The 13,843-nt window shown below is 37.1% G+C and overlaps 1 protein-coding gene across 3 annotated transcripts in view; it reads left to right on the plus strand.

Annotated features, from left to right (window-relative positions):
- The first annotated feature begins 612 nt into the window (after positions 1–612).
- LOC107700216 (band 4.1-like protein 5) overlaps positions 613–13,843 on the plus strand; it is a 31,778-nt gene continuing 18,547 nt past the window's right edge. For 2 of the 3 annotated variants that reach the window (XM_016501797.1, XM_016501798.1), the window contains exons 1-13: positions 613–710; positions 1,204–1,282; positions 1,368–1,412; positions 1,728–1,780; positions 3,209–3,329; positions 3,651–3,738; positions 3,853–3,941; positions 4,756–4,846; positions 8,187–8,356; positions 9,245–9,351; positions 9,678–9,696; positions 11,182–11,221; positions 12,053–12,177. In XM_016501797.1, the coding sequence (XP_016357283.1) occupies positions 638–710; positions 1,204–1,282; positions 1,368–1,412; positions 1,728–1,780; positions 3,209–3,329; positions 3,651–3,738; positions 3,853–3,941; positions 4,756–4,846; positions 8,187–8,356; positions 9,245–9,351; positions 9,678–9,696; positions 11,182–11,221; positions 12,053–12,177 (1,100 nt within the window). In that variant the 5' untranslated portion in view covers positions 613–637. The remainder of the gene's footprint in view (positions 711–1,203; positions 1,283–1,367; positions 1,413–1,727; positions 1,781–3,208; positions 3,330–3,650; positions 3,739–3,852; positions 3,942–4,755; positions 4,847–8,186; positions 8,357–9,244; positions 9,352–9,677; positions 9,697–11,181; positions 11,222–12,052; positions 12,178–13,843) is intronic. The other variant, XM_016501799.1, reaches the window with a different exon arrangement.

Raw genomic sequence — 13,843 nt, forward strand, 5'->3', positions numbered from 1 at the left:
TCAGGAGCTTTTACCTCAATCACATCTATTTTTTTTTTTTTCATTTTACTTTGCAGCTTAATTTGCTTTAACTTTTCTGATTGTTCCTTTTTCAGTATTAGCAATGGTTATTTAATAACGTCTGTTCAACTTATTAAAAAGAACTTCAGTACTCACATTCTGATAAACTTTCTTTATTGACAGACAGCTATGTACCTTTAAGAGTAATAAAATGTTGAATGTGCAAAGAGCAGCAGACAGAGCTCAGGCTAGTGCAGAGTCTTACGTGTAGAACAGAAAGAGGGAGGAAAGAGCGTGTGAGGAATGTGTGGGAGAGATTGAGACACTCTATTCTTCCATCATCGTGAGTGTCTCCTCCCTCCCTCCCTCCCTCCCTCCCCATTTTTCATGCATCACCCCGTTAGAGCAGCCCAGCTCAATAGACGGGACAGAATTTTCTGGTGTTTTCAAACCAGAGTATGAAAACACTTTTTGCCCACCAGCCAAAGTGGCTCATGAATTTTATTTTTTTTTTAACCAGACGTGTTGTTAAATGTTAGTAATGTCTTGAATAAAAACATCAAAAGGACTACCATGGGATTGATATTTTTAATATTTTATATGCAGCAAACTTAAGGTTCTCCACATCCCCAAACATATGACATGTTTCATTTACTTACATTTACAGCACTGGCTTGATGTCACCAAGAGCATCAAAAAGCAAGTCAAAAGTAAGTAAAATGCTGTTCTTACTACTGAACTCACTTGCTGTCAAATGCTGTTTTGGAGAGGTTTGATTATTGGAGCAGTAAAAAGGCCTGATAGAATACACTTGAACACTCCTCCATACAAAATTAACCATGGTTATTTACTCCGAAGCTCTGTTCCAAACCTTGTGGGCTGCCTTGCATTGTGTTATCTAGGTAGGCAGCTCACAAGTCTTTGTAACAGAGCAATGTTTTTAGTTATCCTTAGTGCTCTCAGAAATAGCTGTTTGAATAAGGTTAATGCTTAACTATTTCTGTGAAGGGCAGGTAATAATGAACCATGAAATGGAAACTCTTTGTATTTCATCACTTGCATGACATCCTTTCTGAAATGTTTAGCCATAATTTTTTTACACCACAATAAGCTGTATATTTGTGCACTAAAAACTCAACCATTTCTAGTAAGGCATTTTGCTGACCGTATTTGTTATGTTCTCTACCTTTTGCCTTGATTCAGTTGGACCACCATATTGCTTCCATATGAGAGTAAAGTTTTACTCCTCAGAGCCCAACAACTTGCACGAGGAGCTGACAAGGTTCACCCTGTTTATACCATTAACAATCTACAAATATTCACGCAACTGTTGTACTCACTTCTTTCATCTTCATTATGTCTTGTAGATACCTTTTTGTACTACAGTTAAAGCAGGACATTCTCAGTGGCAAGTAAGTGGCAAGTTATTTTGAATTGTGTCCTGAATGTTAAAAATTAATGACATTTGTCTGTGTATTATTTAAAGGTTGGCTACATAAAATGTGTTTTTGAGCAATGGGTAGTCTACATTGACACAGTTCCATTCTTAAAAATACAGTGGCCCCAAAATAAGTTGTTTGGATATATTGATGCAACAACCTTTCACATCTGACACAGTCTGTCATAAATGTCTCACTGTAATAAAGTGCTTTGAAAAAACACTTTTATAAACCTTAAATTCCTGATGACTTTGTCTAAATACACTGTGATCACCATGTTTAATCCAGGTTAGAGTGCCCATTCGACACAGCAGTGGAGTTGGCTTCGTATGCTTTACAGGGTAAGTGACAGAACTGTATGTTTCCTGAAATCAAGATACATTTTTTTAAAGGGTGCAACCATTTCTAATGTAAAATATATAAAAAAGTAATTTATTCCTGTCATGGCCAAGCTGAATTATCAGCAGACATTACTTCAGTCTTCTATGCCACATGATCCTTCAGAAATAATTTGTGCAGAAGAAACATTTATTATTATTGTCAATGTTGAAAACAGTCGTGCTGCTTCATATTTTAATGGAAACTGTTATACGTTTTTTAAGGATGCTTTGAACATAACGATTCATAGAACAGAATTTATTTGTGATAGAAAAATATTGTAATATCTTTACTGTCACTTTTGATTAATTTAATGTGTCCTTGCTGAATAAAAGTTTCAATTTATTTCAAACATTTGAACAGTAGTGTATATTATACTATACAGGTGCATCTCAATAAATTAGAATGTCGTAGAAAAGACTGTGGAAACTTAATACTGGACTTCAAGCAACTTGGGCTATGAACTTTTCCACCCTTCCTCCAGACTCTAGGGCCTTGGTTTCCAAATTAAATTGAAATTGAAAATGAAAACTTGCTCTCATCTGAAAAGAGGACTTTGGACCACTGGGCAATAGTCCAGTTCTTCTTCTCCTTAGCCCAGGTAAGACGACTCTGACGTTGTCTGTGGTTCAGGAGTGGCTTAACAAGAGGAATACGACAACTGTAGCCAAATTCCTTGACACGTCTGTGTGTGGTGGCTCTTGATGATTGAATTTATTTAATACACGAGTTTCACAATTTGAGTTGAATTACTGAAATAAATGAACTTTTCCACGACATTCTAATTTATTGAGATGCACCTGTATTTACGCATTCTTTTAATTTGAAGGGGTCACATTACATCAAAGAATTCAGTTTTTTAGCTTGTTCCGAACTTCTGCAACATTTTGGGTCACAGAGAAAGAGGTTGGACAACGGTTTGAAGCATTTCTCTCTCATTCTCAAAAAGAAATGACATCTCATTAGTGGGGGTCTGAAAGAAAGGGCTCCTTAATTATCGCCTTCTTCCTACTGTGCTCTGATCTTCTACATAAATGCACAGCACTCTCCTGTCATTTAGAAACTTTTTTTATGCTGTTTTGGAAACAGTCATGTAATCAAGTTTTGAGGGTCTTTTTCTGACATGTTTTATCTGTTGGAGAGAATGATTTGTCCTCGTTCTTTCTAATCTTCATGATGTCACCACCCATAGCTGGAACAACTTGAACTGAGTTGTAACATTATGACAAAAGGTGCAACCAGTTACAATACTTTCCTGCAAAAACTGGTACAGTTCAGGCCATTATGGAGCATTCAGTCCTGATAACTCTAATTTTTATGCCAGAAAAAATTAATTACTGACACTTTTGAATGCCACTTTTTTGTTGACCTGTGGAACCTTTATTTTTCAGCTGAATTGGGTGATTGTGACCCTGCTGAACACGGACTTGACCTGGTGTCAGAATTCCGCTTCATCTCAGACCAGACGGAAGAAATGGAAGCAGCCATCTACAATGCATGGAAGGAGTGCAGGTATAAATAAGGGAGCTCATTCTATAAAAACATACCTCCTATCCGCACATGACGACTCCTTTTAAGTAAGCGCTTAGAGAGGAAATATAAACGTAAAGCAGGTGAATGAATGTCAATGTGTGGGTCATCAACTCTGACTCTTCTTGGATCTCTCCTGTCTACTCAACCAAAGCTCTGCTGTTGACCCTGAACACTTTGTATGTGATTTACGACCCATCACTGTAACCTCGACAAGTTGTAATCTGCAGCAGATGTGCAGCAGCTTGGGTTGTTTTATTTTCTTTAGATTTTGCTTTACCCTGTTTTTTGGTGATGTCGCAGGGGCCAGATGCCAGCACAAGCTGAGATAAACTACCTGAATAAGGCCAAATGGCTGGAGATGTATGGGGTGGACATGCATATGGTCAAGGTACGCATTTGAAGCATGCAAGTTTGTTAAAATCAAGGTTTTGAGGAGGACTCTCTTCGGTCTGGGTATTTATCCGGAAACTTCTCTGTTCTTTATGTTACCGCAATCCTCCAGGCACGGGACGGAAATGAATACAGCCTAGGTTTGACCCCCACCGGAGTGCTCGTGTTTGAGGGGGAAACTAAAATTGGCCTGTTCTTCTGGTAAGTACTCCCTCACCAGCTCTTTACAGCTGAAGTGTGTAAGTTTCTGCATCACTAGCAGCTACAAAAAAGGAATTGTGAAAAAACCACAAAAATATATACATTTTACATTTTCAGAAAAAATAATACGAAAAAAATGAGTGATTTTAACATTAAAAAAAACTGGTTCCTGTGGGTCCTTGAGTCTTAAATTCAGTTTTATAAAATGTAAAGTAATAAAAATAAATATATTACATGGTATAAAAAAAGTCTTAAATTTTGAGACAGAAATGCAGTTACTATCAAATGGCTTAATGTGATCTCCCTCATCTGTTGGAAGTAATAAAGCAGAGACATTTCAAAATAAGAGTACGAGAGTATTTCAGGTTTGTTTAGAATTAAAAATCCCACATTATGCATTAAATCTTTTTTCCTTGTTATTATTGTTATTTTGGCTATGCAATATAATATGTCTGACATTTAATTTAACACAAACTCTTGTCTCCTCTCTCTGGACTGCCCCATCACAGGAAATACTAAAAAACATTATTTAACACATTCAGTGTATAGATGTTACTAGTATTACCACAATAATCTGTAATCTGTCTTTCTTTAAACACATTATTATCGAGATATTGGTACATAAACCAATTTCAATACATATTAAATAAAACATGTCTTGAGTGTTTTAAACTTGCAGTTACCCTGTTTTGCTGATAAACAATGTTAAATCCTCATTGAATGTGTTTAATTAAGTAAAATATTCTGAGATACATGTAATGTCAATGTAATGACAATGGTCATTTTATCTAAAGCAAACTGGTTGTCTGCACAGGCCCAAGATCACGCGTCTGGACTTTAAGAAAAGCAAACTCACCCTGGTGGTAGTGGAGGATGATGAACAGGTAATGCAGGAGACAGAAGAGGTAAAGACACATCTCACCCACACAGACACACAGGCATGTACAGGTTCACACATGAGTGAGGGGTGATCACTAACAGTATGCACACTCTTGACTCGAGTGTGGTTTAAAGCTGGTATTAACATGCACCTTAAATGTATCTCCTGTCACCACTTCTGACTGTTCAAACGGTTTTGTTCGTACATAACTAGCAATTATCTACTACAAATGCGATGTAGCATGCCGTTTCTTTTGTGATGTGAAGCATGTGTCTTACTGCATCCAGGAACAAACCACTTTTTTGTGTGTGTTTGTGCTCTTGCTGAGACTGTTGGCATCTCTCCAGCTTGAATTAATAAAAGACAGTCTCCCTTCAGGCATGCCTGGCATCTGAAACACTTCACACTTTATAAAGGACTGGAGCTGTGAATGTGTGGACATAACTGCCCATTACTCTAAGTTTGAACATATACAATAACAATGTCAGTCATGACTCTAGGGCTGGGCGATATGACGATATTATCATATATCGACGATGTCTCGTAAGTATCGCGATGTCGATGTCAACAGTCAGGTAACAGACGATTATCGACATTATCGGGAAAAAATGACAAATGATAAACCTAGTAAGTTGTAAAAAATATTTTACATAGCCCCATAGTCACCATACAGGTCTTTTTGCATGCAAGAATGAAATAATTTAGTAGGAGGGTTGGGCATCAAAAAGCTATTCCAAGTTCGGAAATCAGATCAGATGCATAAGGTCAGGAATCAAATTACTTGTTATAAAATTATACATTTCGATTCTGCTTCTCGATTTCTGTATGCGCTTTTATTTTGATTTCAAAAGATTCAACTGCAAGAAGACGAAATAGAACTCACTTCTGCACTCGCGCGCTGTTTTCTGTGCTGCACACACACAAAACGCACACACAAAAGCCACCTCTTATATACGCGTTAAACAGACTGCATAATGATGAAAAACCACAAAATGACAGGTATAATTAAAATACGCACTATCAGCGCATATTTCCGTGCAATATTTTTACATATTTTTTATACCATGTATACAATATAATTATGTTTAATTAAGCTGATAATATAGCACTATAAATTCTTAATTCATTTGCAACAAAACTATAAAGTTTTGTTGCAAACAGATGAAGACATTAGTAGGCTTCTCAGCTCGCCCCTCAACATGCATGCACTTGAAGTTTCGGCAGCCCAACACTGAATATTATATTGTGGGCATTGTATTTTGATTAATAAAATAAAAATTATAAAAATGACAATACAAAAATTAAATTTAAATTACCCTGTTTCTAAATAAATAAAGCAGTTATTTTTATTTCGTTAAAAACGGGCCAAAGATAAATATCAAATATGTTATAGCTTGACTACAAGTTTAAAAACAGGGCTGCAATTGTTATAATTAAAGAAATTAAACTTGCCATCATGAAATGTCTACACAGTCGCCTTAATGCCAAAAAGTAAGAGAAACATCGGAAAATAGGCATATTTTATTCAAGACAATAATATATGACATCAACATGCATTTATCATTCTTACAATCACCGCCAGAATGTCCAACTTCACCATGATGAACTTAAAATTGGGTTCTATTATTTTTCCTGAACAGTTATACAAAACGAAATTCATTTCAAACACAAATTTGATAAGAACAGAGTGGAAATTATTAGCAACACCAAAATAACAGCAAAGCTAATGTTTTCTGTTAGTTTAAGCAAAACCAAACTTTGTGGCAATAATTAAGACCAAACTGAACATGGTGTGTGTTTATGGTGCATGTCGGCAATGTTGTCTCGGCGGGGGCGGGGCGTGGTGGAGGTGGGGCTTACGTAGACAATATTATCGGATATCGCGATATTTTTAAAGGCGATTATTGATAAGATATTTTTGACATATCGCCCAGCCCTACATGACTCATGACACATGATGGTGTCAGACAGCCAGCAAATGTGTATTTTTATTGTATTTTTTTTTCTGTAATAATAGCAATTTTTGCCACATTGTGCAGCCCTGTAATCATGCACAAGAAGTCTGTATTAGGGGTGCTCCGATTAATTGGCTACCGATCACTATCGGCCAATAATCACATTGGGATGATTGATCGGCGGTCTCTAAAAAGGTCGATCTCAAAAAACGATCTCAAGCTGATGACGCTGCCGTGAGAGGTTTGGCATGACATGACATCTCAGTCTCTGTCCGGCGCGGGTAAAATAATTATAATGCTGAAGGTCGGGTACTTACCTTCATATTTCTTAATTAAATAACTTATAAAGTAATTTGAAAACCTTGTGTGAGACGTAATTTCTTAAACAAAGTGAGTTAATCACCGCTCGCGCTCTCTCTTTCTCTCTCAAAATACGCAAATGGCTACAAATCACCACACATCGCGTCTGTCTATAAGCGACCTGCACGCTGCACTGTTTACACAGGAATTGTCGCTTGCACAATCGAGGAAGTGTCACATCGTCACTAAAGTTTATAAATTGCATTACTTTTAAATTCTTAACCGTGTTTAACCATTCAGCGCTCGCGCGCTCTACTGGAGACCATACGCTCATGCACACTCGCAGTGCACACACATAACGTTTGCAGTGCATATGTGGTGCATATTTTTTCCGTGCTCATGTTAACGAATTAAAGCGTTCACACTGCACCCGGCAGTGCGTTCCAGTAGCAGTGCATCTGCAGCAGTGCAGAGATCGTTTCTGCAGTCTATTGCAGCGCTGCAAGCGAAGAATTCAAGTAACAGCGCATTGTTTGCAGGAAATATGAACATGGATTGACACGAAAATGTAGTAATTACACCATAAATGCATATTATTAAAGTCTACTGTGTTTCACAGTCAACATATATGGCTTTTTGGCTAGGTTTAAAGGGAAATTAAAGTCTACTGTGTTTCACAGTCAGCACATGGCTTTTTGGCTAGGTTTAAAGGGAAAGAGCACTTTTAGATAAACAAGGCAATTATAGATGGCACTCGTGGAGGTAGGAAAACAAAAAAAGTTGAAAAGTTCTTTATGAACTGCAGGATTGCTTGTAATAAAGATTTAAAGTATGTATGTAAAATAGCTAAAATAGTTTTGGCAGTTTGGAAAAATTTGTGTACGCTGAAAGGTAACTGTCTAGAAAGTTCAAATTAGCTTCTGTTAATAATGTAACGAAGGTGTCTAGTCTAGTGATTAAGCCTTTCTTGGTGGTTAAGCCAGTATGTTCTCAACAACATTTGTCAGCATATTCTTGATTTTACATTTGTTTATGCCTTCTTCATTCCATTTGTAACACCAGAGGACAAGTTAGTAGTGAATTGCTCTTACGTTTTGACCTCTGCCGTAGGGGAAAGAGCAGGAGCACACGTTCGTCTTCCGTATGGACCATCCGAAGGCTTGCAAGCATCTCTGGAAGTGTGCCGTTGAGCACCATTCCTTCTTCCGCCTACGTGGCCCGGTCCAGAAGAGTTCAACCCGCTCTGGGTTCGTCCGCATGGGCTCACGTTTCAGATACAGGTCATTTTTTTCTAGAGTTCATTAGTAATTTGTCCATCACGAGTGTCTGTCAGATAATAAAACAGAGAAAAAAATCCTACAGACTTCTGACAATGACTATGTAGCACACACTTAAACCACTCAGCCAGCTTAGCACACACTAAAACCATCAATTGAATGGCAATGCCCTGGTGCCGACTCACAACAAGCATTGTGGAGGCTTGCCATGTCAGATTTAATAATTGTGTAATATACATTTCCCGGATATAGTTTATTTGAAGCTCTTAAAAATGTTACATCTCTACTTTTGCATCTGCAATGGCTTCAGTAGAGGCACATGTTCTCTTTTGATTTTAGTATAAACCCTTTCTAATCATGTCCAGTGGTCAGTTGAATGTTATTTTCTTTTTCTCTGGATTGAGATAAGATTTCCTGTTTTTCATAGGTACTCCTCACAATATCTGCTAAGTTGTAAATCGTGGCATGTTGCATGCATGTGTATGTGTATGTGTGTGTGTGTTGGTTGTCCTTACTATGGAATTGTATCTTATCTCCAGCTGCCAGCCCGGGGCTTTGATGCTGTCCAGTTCAGCTCCCTATTGGCCAGGCTTTTTGTTTGCCTGCACTTATTTTAGCACTTATCCTTGCTCCAGAATGAACCTGTTTTTTACGTCAATGAATTCACTTATATTCACTTATGTGTCTGTCTAATTTTACAAATTTTCATTCTGGTTGGTCTGCTTATCTTCCAAAGTACAGTGGCTTTTCTCTTTCAGACAACATTAGACTTTCATTAATCTAAGCCTGTAAAAGTAAATGTCTGCAGTCTTATCGAGTCAGCAGGGATTTATCAAGAAAATTTTAAAGATATGTGTGTAACTGACATTAATTTATTTTATTTGTGGGAAGTGGGAAGACAGAATATCAGACAACTAAGGCCAACAAAGCTAGACGTTCTGCCTCATTTGAAAGAAGACCAAGTCGCCGTTACTCTAGAAGGACCATGCAGAACAGAGGTGAGAAAATGTCTTGTGCTTTGTTGGGAATTAAAACTGGCTAAATGTAGTGATACTGCCAACATTTTCAGTAGCATGACATTCTCATATTTAAGACCAATACTGTTGATCCCAACAAGTAATAGTCTGATTTGTTACAGTGAACCAGTCATCACTTTTCAAAATCACTTTATCAAATAGTTGACTTGCTTTTCTGCTTTGAGTCTGTGATATGTACTATCTTAAAGCCCCAACACTATTTCAGTTCCATGCACATAATTCTGTTGTGACTTCAGCTTTATGTGATCTTGCATAATAACATGCTCATGCTTTTTGTTTCCCTGCAGGTCCTAAAAAATCCTCAGAGTAAGTATTTTACATTCCTTTATTGTGCAATGGAATTCTTATGGCTCTCGTATAGTGATGAGGTGACTTCCAGTTTCAACATCAGTCATAAAGTATGTGTCATTTAAAAGCACACAAACACACTGTTCAGAGCTGTTCAGAGATTCTATGGACTCTATTGTGTTACTATACTAGTGTATATTAGTTACTATTGTAGTATTACTATATAGTGTAGTGTGTATAGTGACAGTTTATAAATGCTGAATGATTTAATGCCCAGAGTCTTTTTTGATTTTAATTTTATACCAAAATGGGCAATAAGGCAATCAGTATTGTACTGAGAGGTGCTTTTCTGAATTATTGTTTTACTCCTACATGTACAAGCATCCTACAACAATGATTTTTGTTTTGAGTTATTTTTTTAAACATGATTTCAATGTGATATAAGACATTAAGTATTACTACTACTACTACTACGGATTTATTTTGTTCTTATTCCAGGGGCAAAATGCATTACTAGTCTGTCAGCTTAAGCACATGCTGTCAAACTGAGTGTTCCACTTTAGTCTTATAAGCACCCCTGCTTAGACTGGGATTCAGCTGGTGTTAAAGGTGCAAACATGAACAACATCATGTGCAGGCACTTTTGTAGTGCTGATTTATGGGGAATCAAGAATCATGCTGTGACTAATACAATAATGCTTCACAAGTATGATTGTTTGACTAATTGTATTTTTAAAGATCAGGGGCCCGTTCTTCGTACGTCGCTAACTCAGTTAGCTGGATTTGATTGTTGACGATTTGGCATGATCTTGGATTGTTTGGTTCTTCGAAGCTCATCCCGGAGTTGCTGTCATAGCAACAGGTCCATAAGCTTAAACCTGCTCAGGAGCAGGCTTATTTCATGTAAACAGGATTAGATTGCATCTTTTTAAGCAGAATTGATACTTAAAATCTGTCCGCTACCACCGCTACTTTATTACAAGAGTAGGCCTACCCTACTAATCCAGGGACAATAATCTAAAATAATGATCATTTAAAAATGAATTTAAAGATAATATAATAATGTTGTGTAGTCTTTAATACTATAGACACAGCCAGTTTTACTCACTGAAAGATTTATTCGTCATAAAATTATTACTTCATAATTGTATTCGAGTCTTACACACATGCTATACAGATAATAGGTGCGTTTGAAGAACCGAATTAGCCAGATCCTGATTAGCGTCACATTATATATTATAATGTCACATTATCTTGGATGTGACATTTCATCTTGGCTGTAATAAGCGACGTACGAAGAACGGGCCCCTGGTCATTTGCTGAAAACAACATCAGGAAAGTTTTGGCTTACTGTTATCCAGTGTTGTTTTGACCTGACCAGGTTTTCTGGTCACCTCTATAAAAGGACCATCTTTGTACTGCCTACTGAAGTCAGTCAACAGTAGCTCATTAAACCTGACATTAGTTATTATATCACTTGCATTTTCTCTTCTCTTTCCACAGTAACCACAATAACGGAGTGAGCCCAAGCTTAGAAACAAAGGTAGTACCTTCTTTCTGTTCTACAATTATTCGTTTTTAAGCCAGTGTTTATTGTTATATTATTTGATTTAATAAGAAATGTCCAGTCATATTTCACTCCAAACTTGAGGAAAATTATTGCATATGAGTAAATTTAAGAAAATAAAGCCGCCTTTATTGCTTTATATTACCTTTTTTGTTGCATTCTGACATTGTTTTTCTCCCAAGTTCTCAAAGTAATGCAAAATGTATGATGTTAGTGTTACAAAATATAATGTTACAAAAGTTTCAATACTGATCAGCATTATCACCAAATCAGCATATTAGAATGATTTCTGAAGGATCGTGTGATCTGAAAACGGGAGTAATGCTGAAACTTCAGCTGTGCCGTCACAGAAATAATTAATATTTTAAAATATATTAAAATAGACAACACTTATTTAAAATTTCACTAATATTACTTTTTTATTGTTTTTGATCAAATTAAATGCAGCCTTGGTAAGCATAAAAGACTTTAAAAAAACATTAAAATATCTTACCAACCCCAAACTTTTGAAACAATTGCACACAATTAAAATCACAATTTTAATAATATAAATACAGTAAATGTTAATTATGAATTTGACTTGTTAAAAAGAAACTTGACACATACATTTGATCACCCATTTGTTTATCACTATGAATGAGTCAGTGGCATTTATTTGTTAGTATATACTGCATATTTCTAAATAGTTTGATTTGAACTTCATCTTTTTGATCATGCATTTGCTCACTTGGCTTGGAAAGGCTGTTTTGCTTTTTTTGCTTTAGTTTTTGCAGTACCTAAATGCATCCCGCATGCTTCTTTCCTCAGCCCACCCAAACACGGCCTCCCTGGTCTGGTATGCCTGTGGTCAGCAGCCCACCCTCTGCACCAGGACCCATGGAAATCGAAACCCTCCCTAGGAGCCCCGGAGGCAGCCAATCGGACAAGAGGGGGTGAGCTACTCACAATTTTAATGCAATAAGACCTTTAAGCAGGTTAATCTGATTCCCTGCTGTTACTTCAGGCCCATGCACAGCCAGTTAACATCACTTTGGCAGAGTGCAACACTTGTATAAATGATATATTTGTGCTGTTTGGCGGTGCTGCTGGTGTGTTGGTGAGCTGGTGTGGTTGTGGTGCTGGCTGGTGACTGGTACTGAAGGTGCTTCATACTGTTTAGCTTTGACATTGAGCAGATGGCTGCTTCAGCACAGGAGAAAACACCTGCTGGGCTGACAACAACAAACTCTCTCTTGACGTGAATGGCCTGTCTTTCTCTCGTACTCTCTTTTTTCCCTGCCTTGCTTTGTCTCCCGAGGCTGTGTTTGGGGTTATTGTGCTGTGCAGAGCTTTGCCTTAAACTTGAAATATTGAAAAGAAATGAAATCAGTGTGATTATCGAGTTGGATATGTTGTCCTGTCTTATGAAAATTTGATCCTTGTTCCTTAATGTTATAGCTATTTTTTGTCTGAACTTTCTAGTCAGATGTTCTGAAACCCCAGTGGCCTTTTCATAAGGCAAGGTATGTACACTCCTGTTTTCAACCCTTCATAGACTCGCTTCAGCCAATCAGTACATCTCTGAGGGAGTCTATGTGATTGGCTTTGAATCAGTTATTTTTCCTCTGGCTGGGCAAATCAGTGTCTGCTTCAGTTCTTGATTCTAGTCCAAACCAATCCAATCAGTGGGGTAGGCCTGTGATCTCAGCTGGGTAAATAGAATAGTGGGGTGTAACAGCAAGCTGGAGCAGTCAGCATTCTGTCGTTGGCTTTGTGACTGTCCTGTCCTCTACTTCATCAAAACTGAAACTAATACAGGTTGTCTGAGTACTAGTACCTTTGCTTGGCAAGTTCAAGATGGAATCAACAGACAGATGGACATCACTTTCTGATGACAATTTCTAACTTATTACAACTTCTCCTCCCTAACCAAACACAACCCCTTCTGCCTAACCTAGTTTTGTTTACTCAAGTATATTTTATTCTTTGAAATCATTCAGCCCTCTTTTCTTGTCACCTTACATCTGTCTTACCATCTGCTTCCCCATGACCTTGCAATTTTTTATAATAATAGTAAAACATTTTATTTTTATTTATTACTTTTAATTAGTATTAATAATAATTAATTAGTATAATTAAAATATATCATTAAGAGTAACAATATTAATAGAAAAACATATTAATTTTGCTTTACGACAGATTAATAAGCAAGAATAGTAAGCTATAAAAATACTTTGTACAATGCCTGTATAACCATTTCAAACTATTTACTAGGGCTGCACGATATATCGAAATATCGCAAATGTAAATATCTATCTTCAGTTTTGCAGCACACGTGCAAAGCGTGCGCGCACACACACACACATGCGTTTCAGACGGCCCGCGAACACCGAGTTGATTCGTCTTTCGCATCTCCTCCTTATGTTTGAACAGACACATACACACAGAATTATGTCAATAGTACCCGTCTCGACGATCATTCTCGTAAACGCAGTCGGTTATGTTTTAAATTAATGTAAACAGCTGAGAAAGAAATCGGATGTGTATCATTATACTGAATCCGTGCAGTCGGATTTAAAGGGACATCAGCCTATAAATACGTGCTGCTGAATATGTCAC

This window comes from Sinocyclocheilus anshuiensis, unplaced genomic scaffold (genome assembly GCF_001515605.1).
Source record: "Sinocyclocheilus anshuiensis isolate Anshui unplaced genomic scaffold, SAMN03320099.WGS_v1.1 scaffold1404, whole genome shotgun sequence".
NCBI lineage: Eukaryota > Metazoa > Chordata > Actinopteri > Cypriniformes > Cyprinidae > Sinocyclocheilus > Sinocyclocheilus anshuiensis.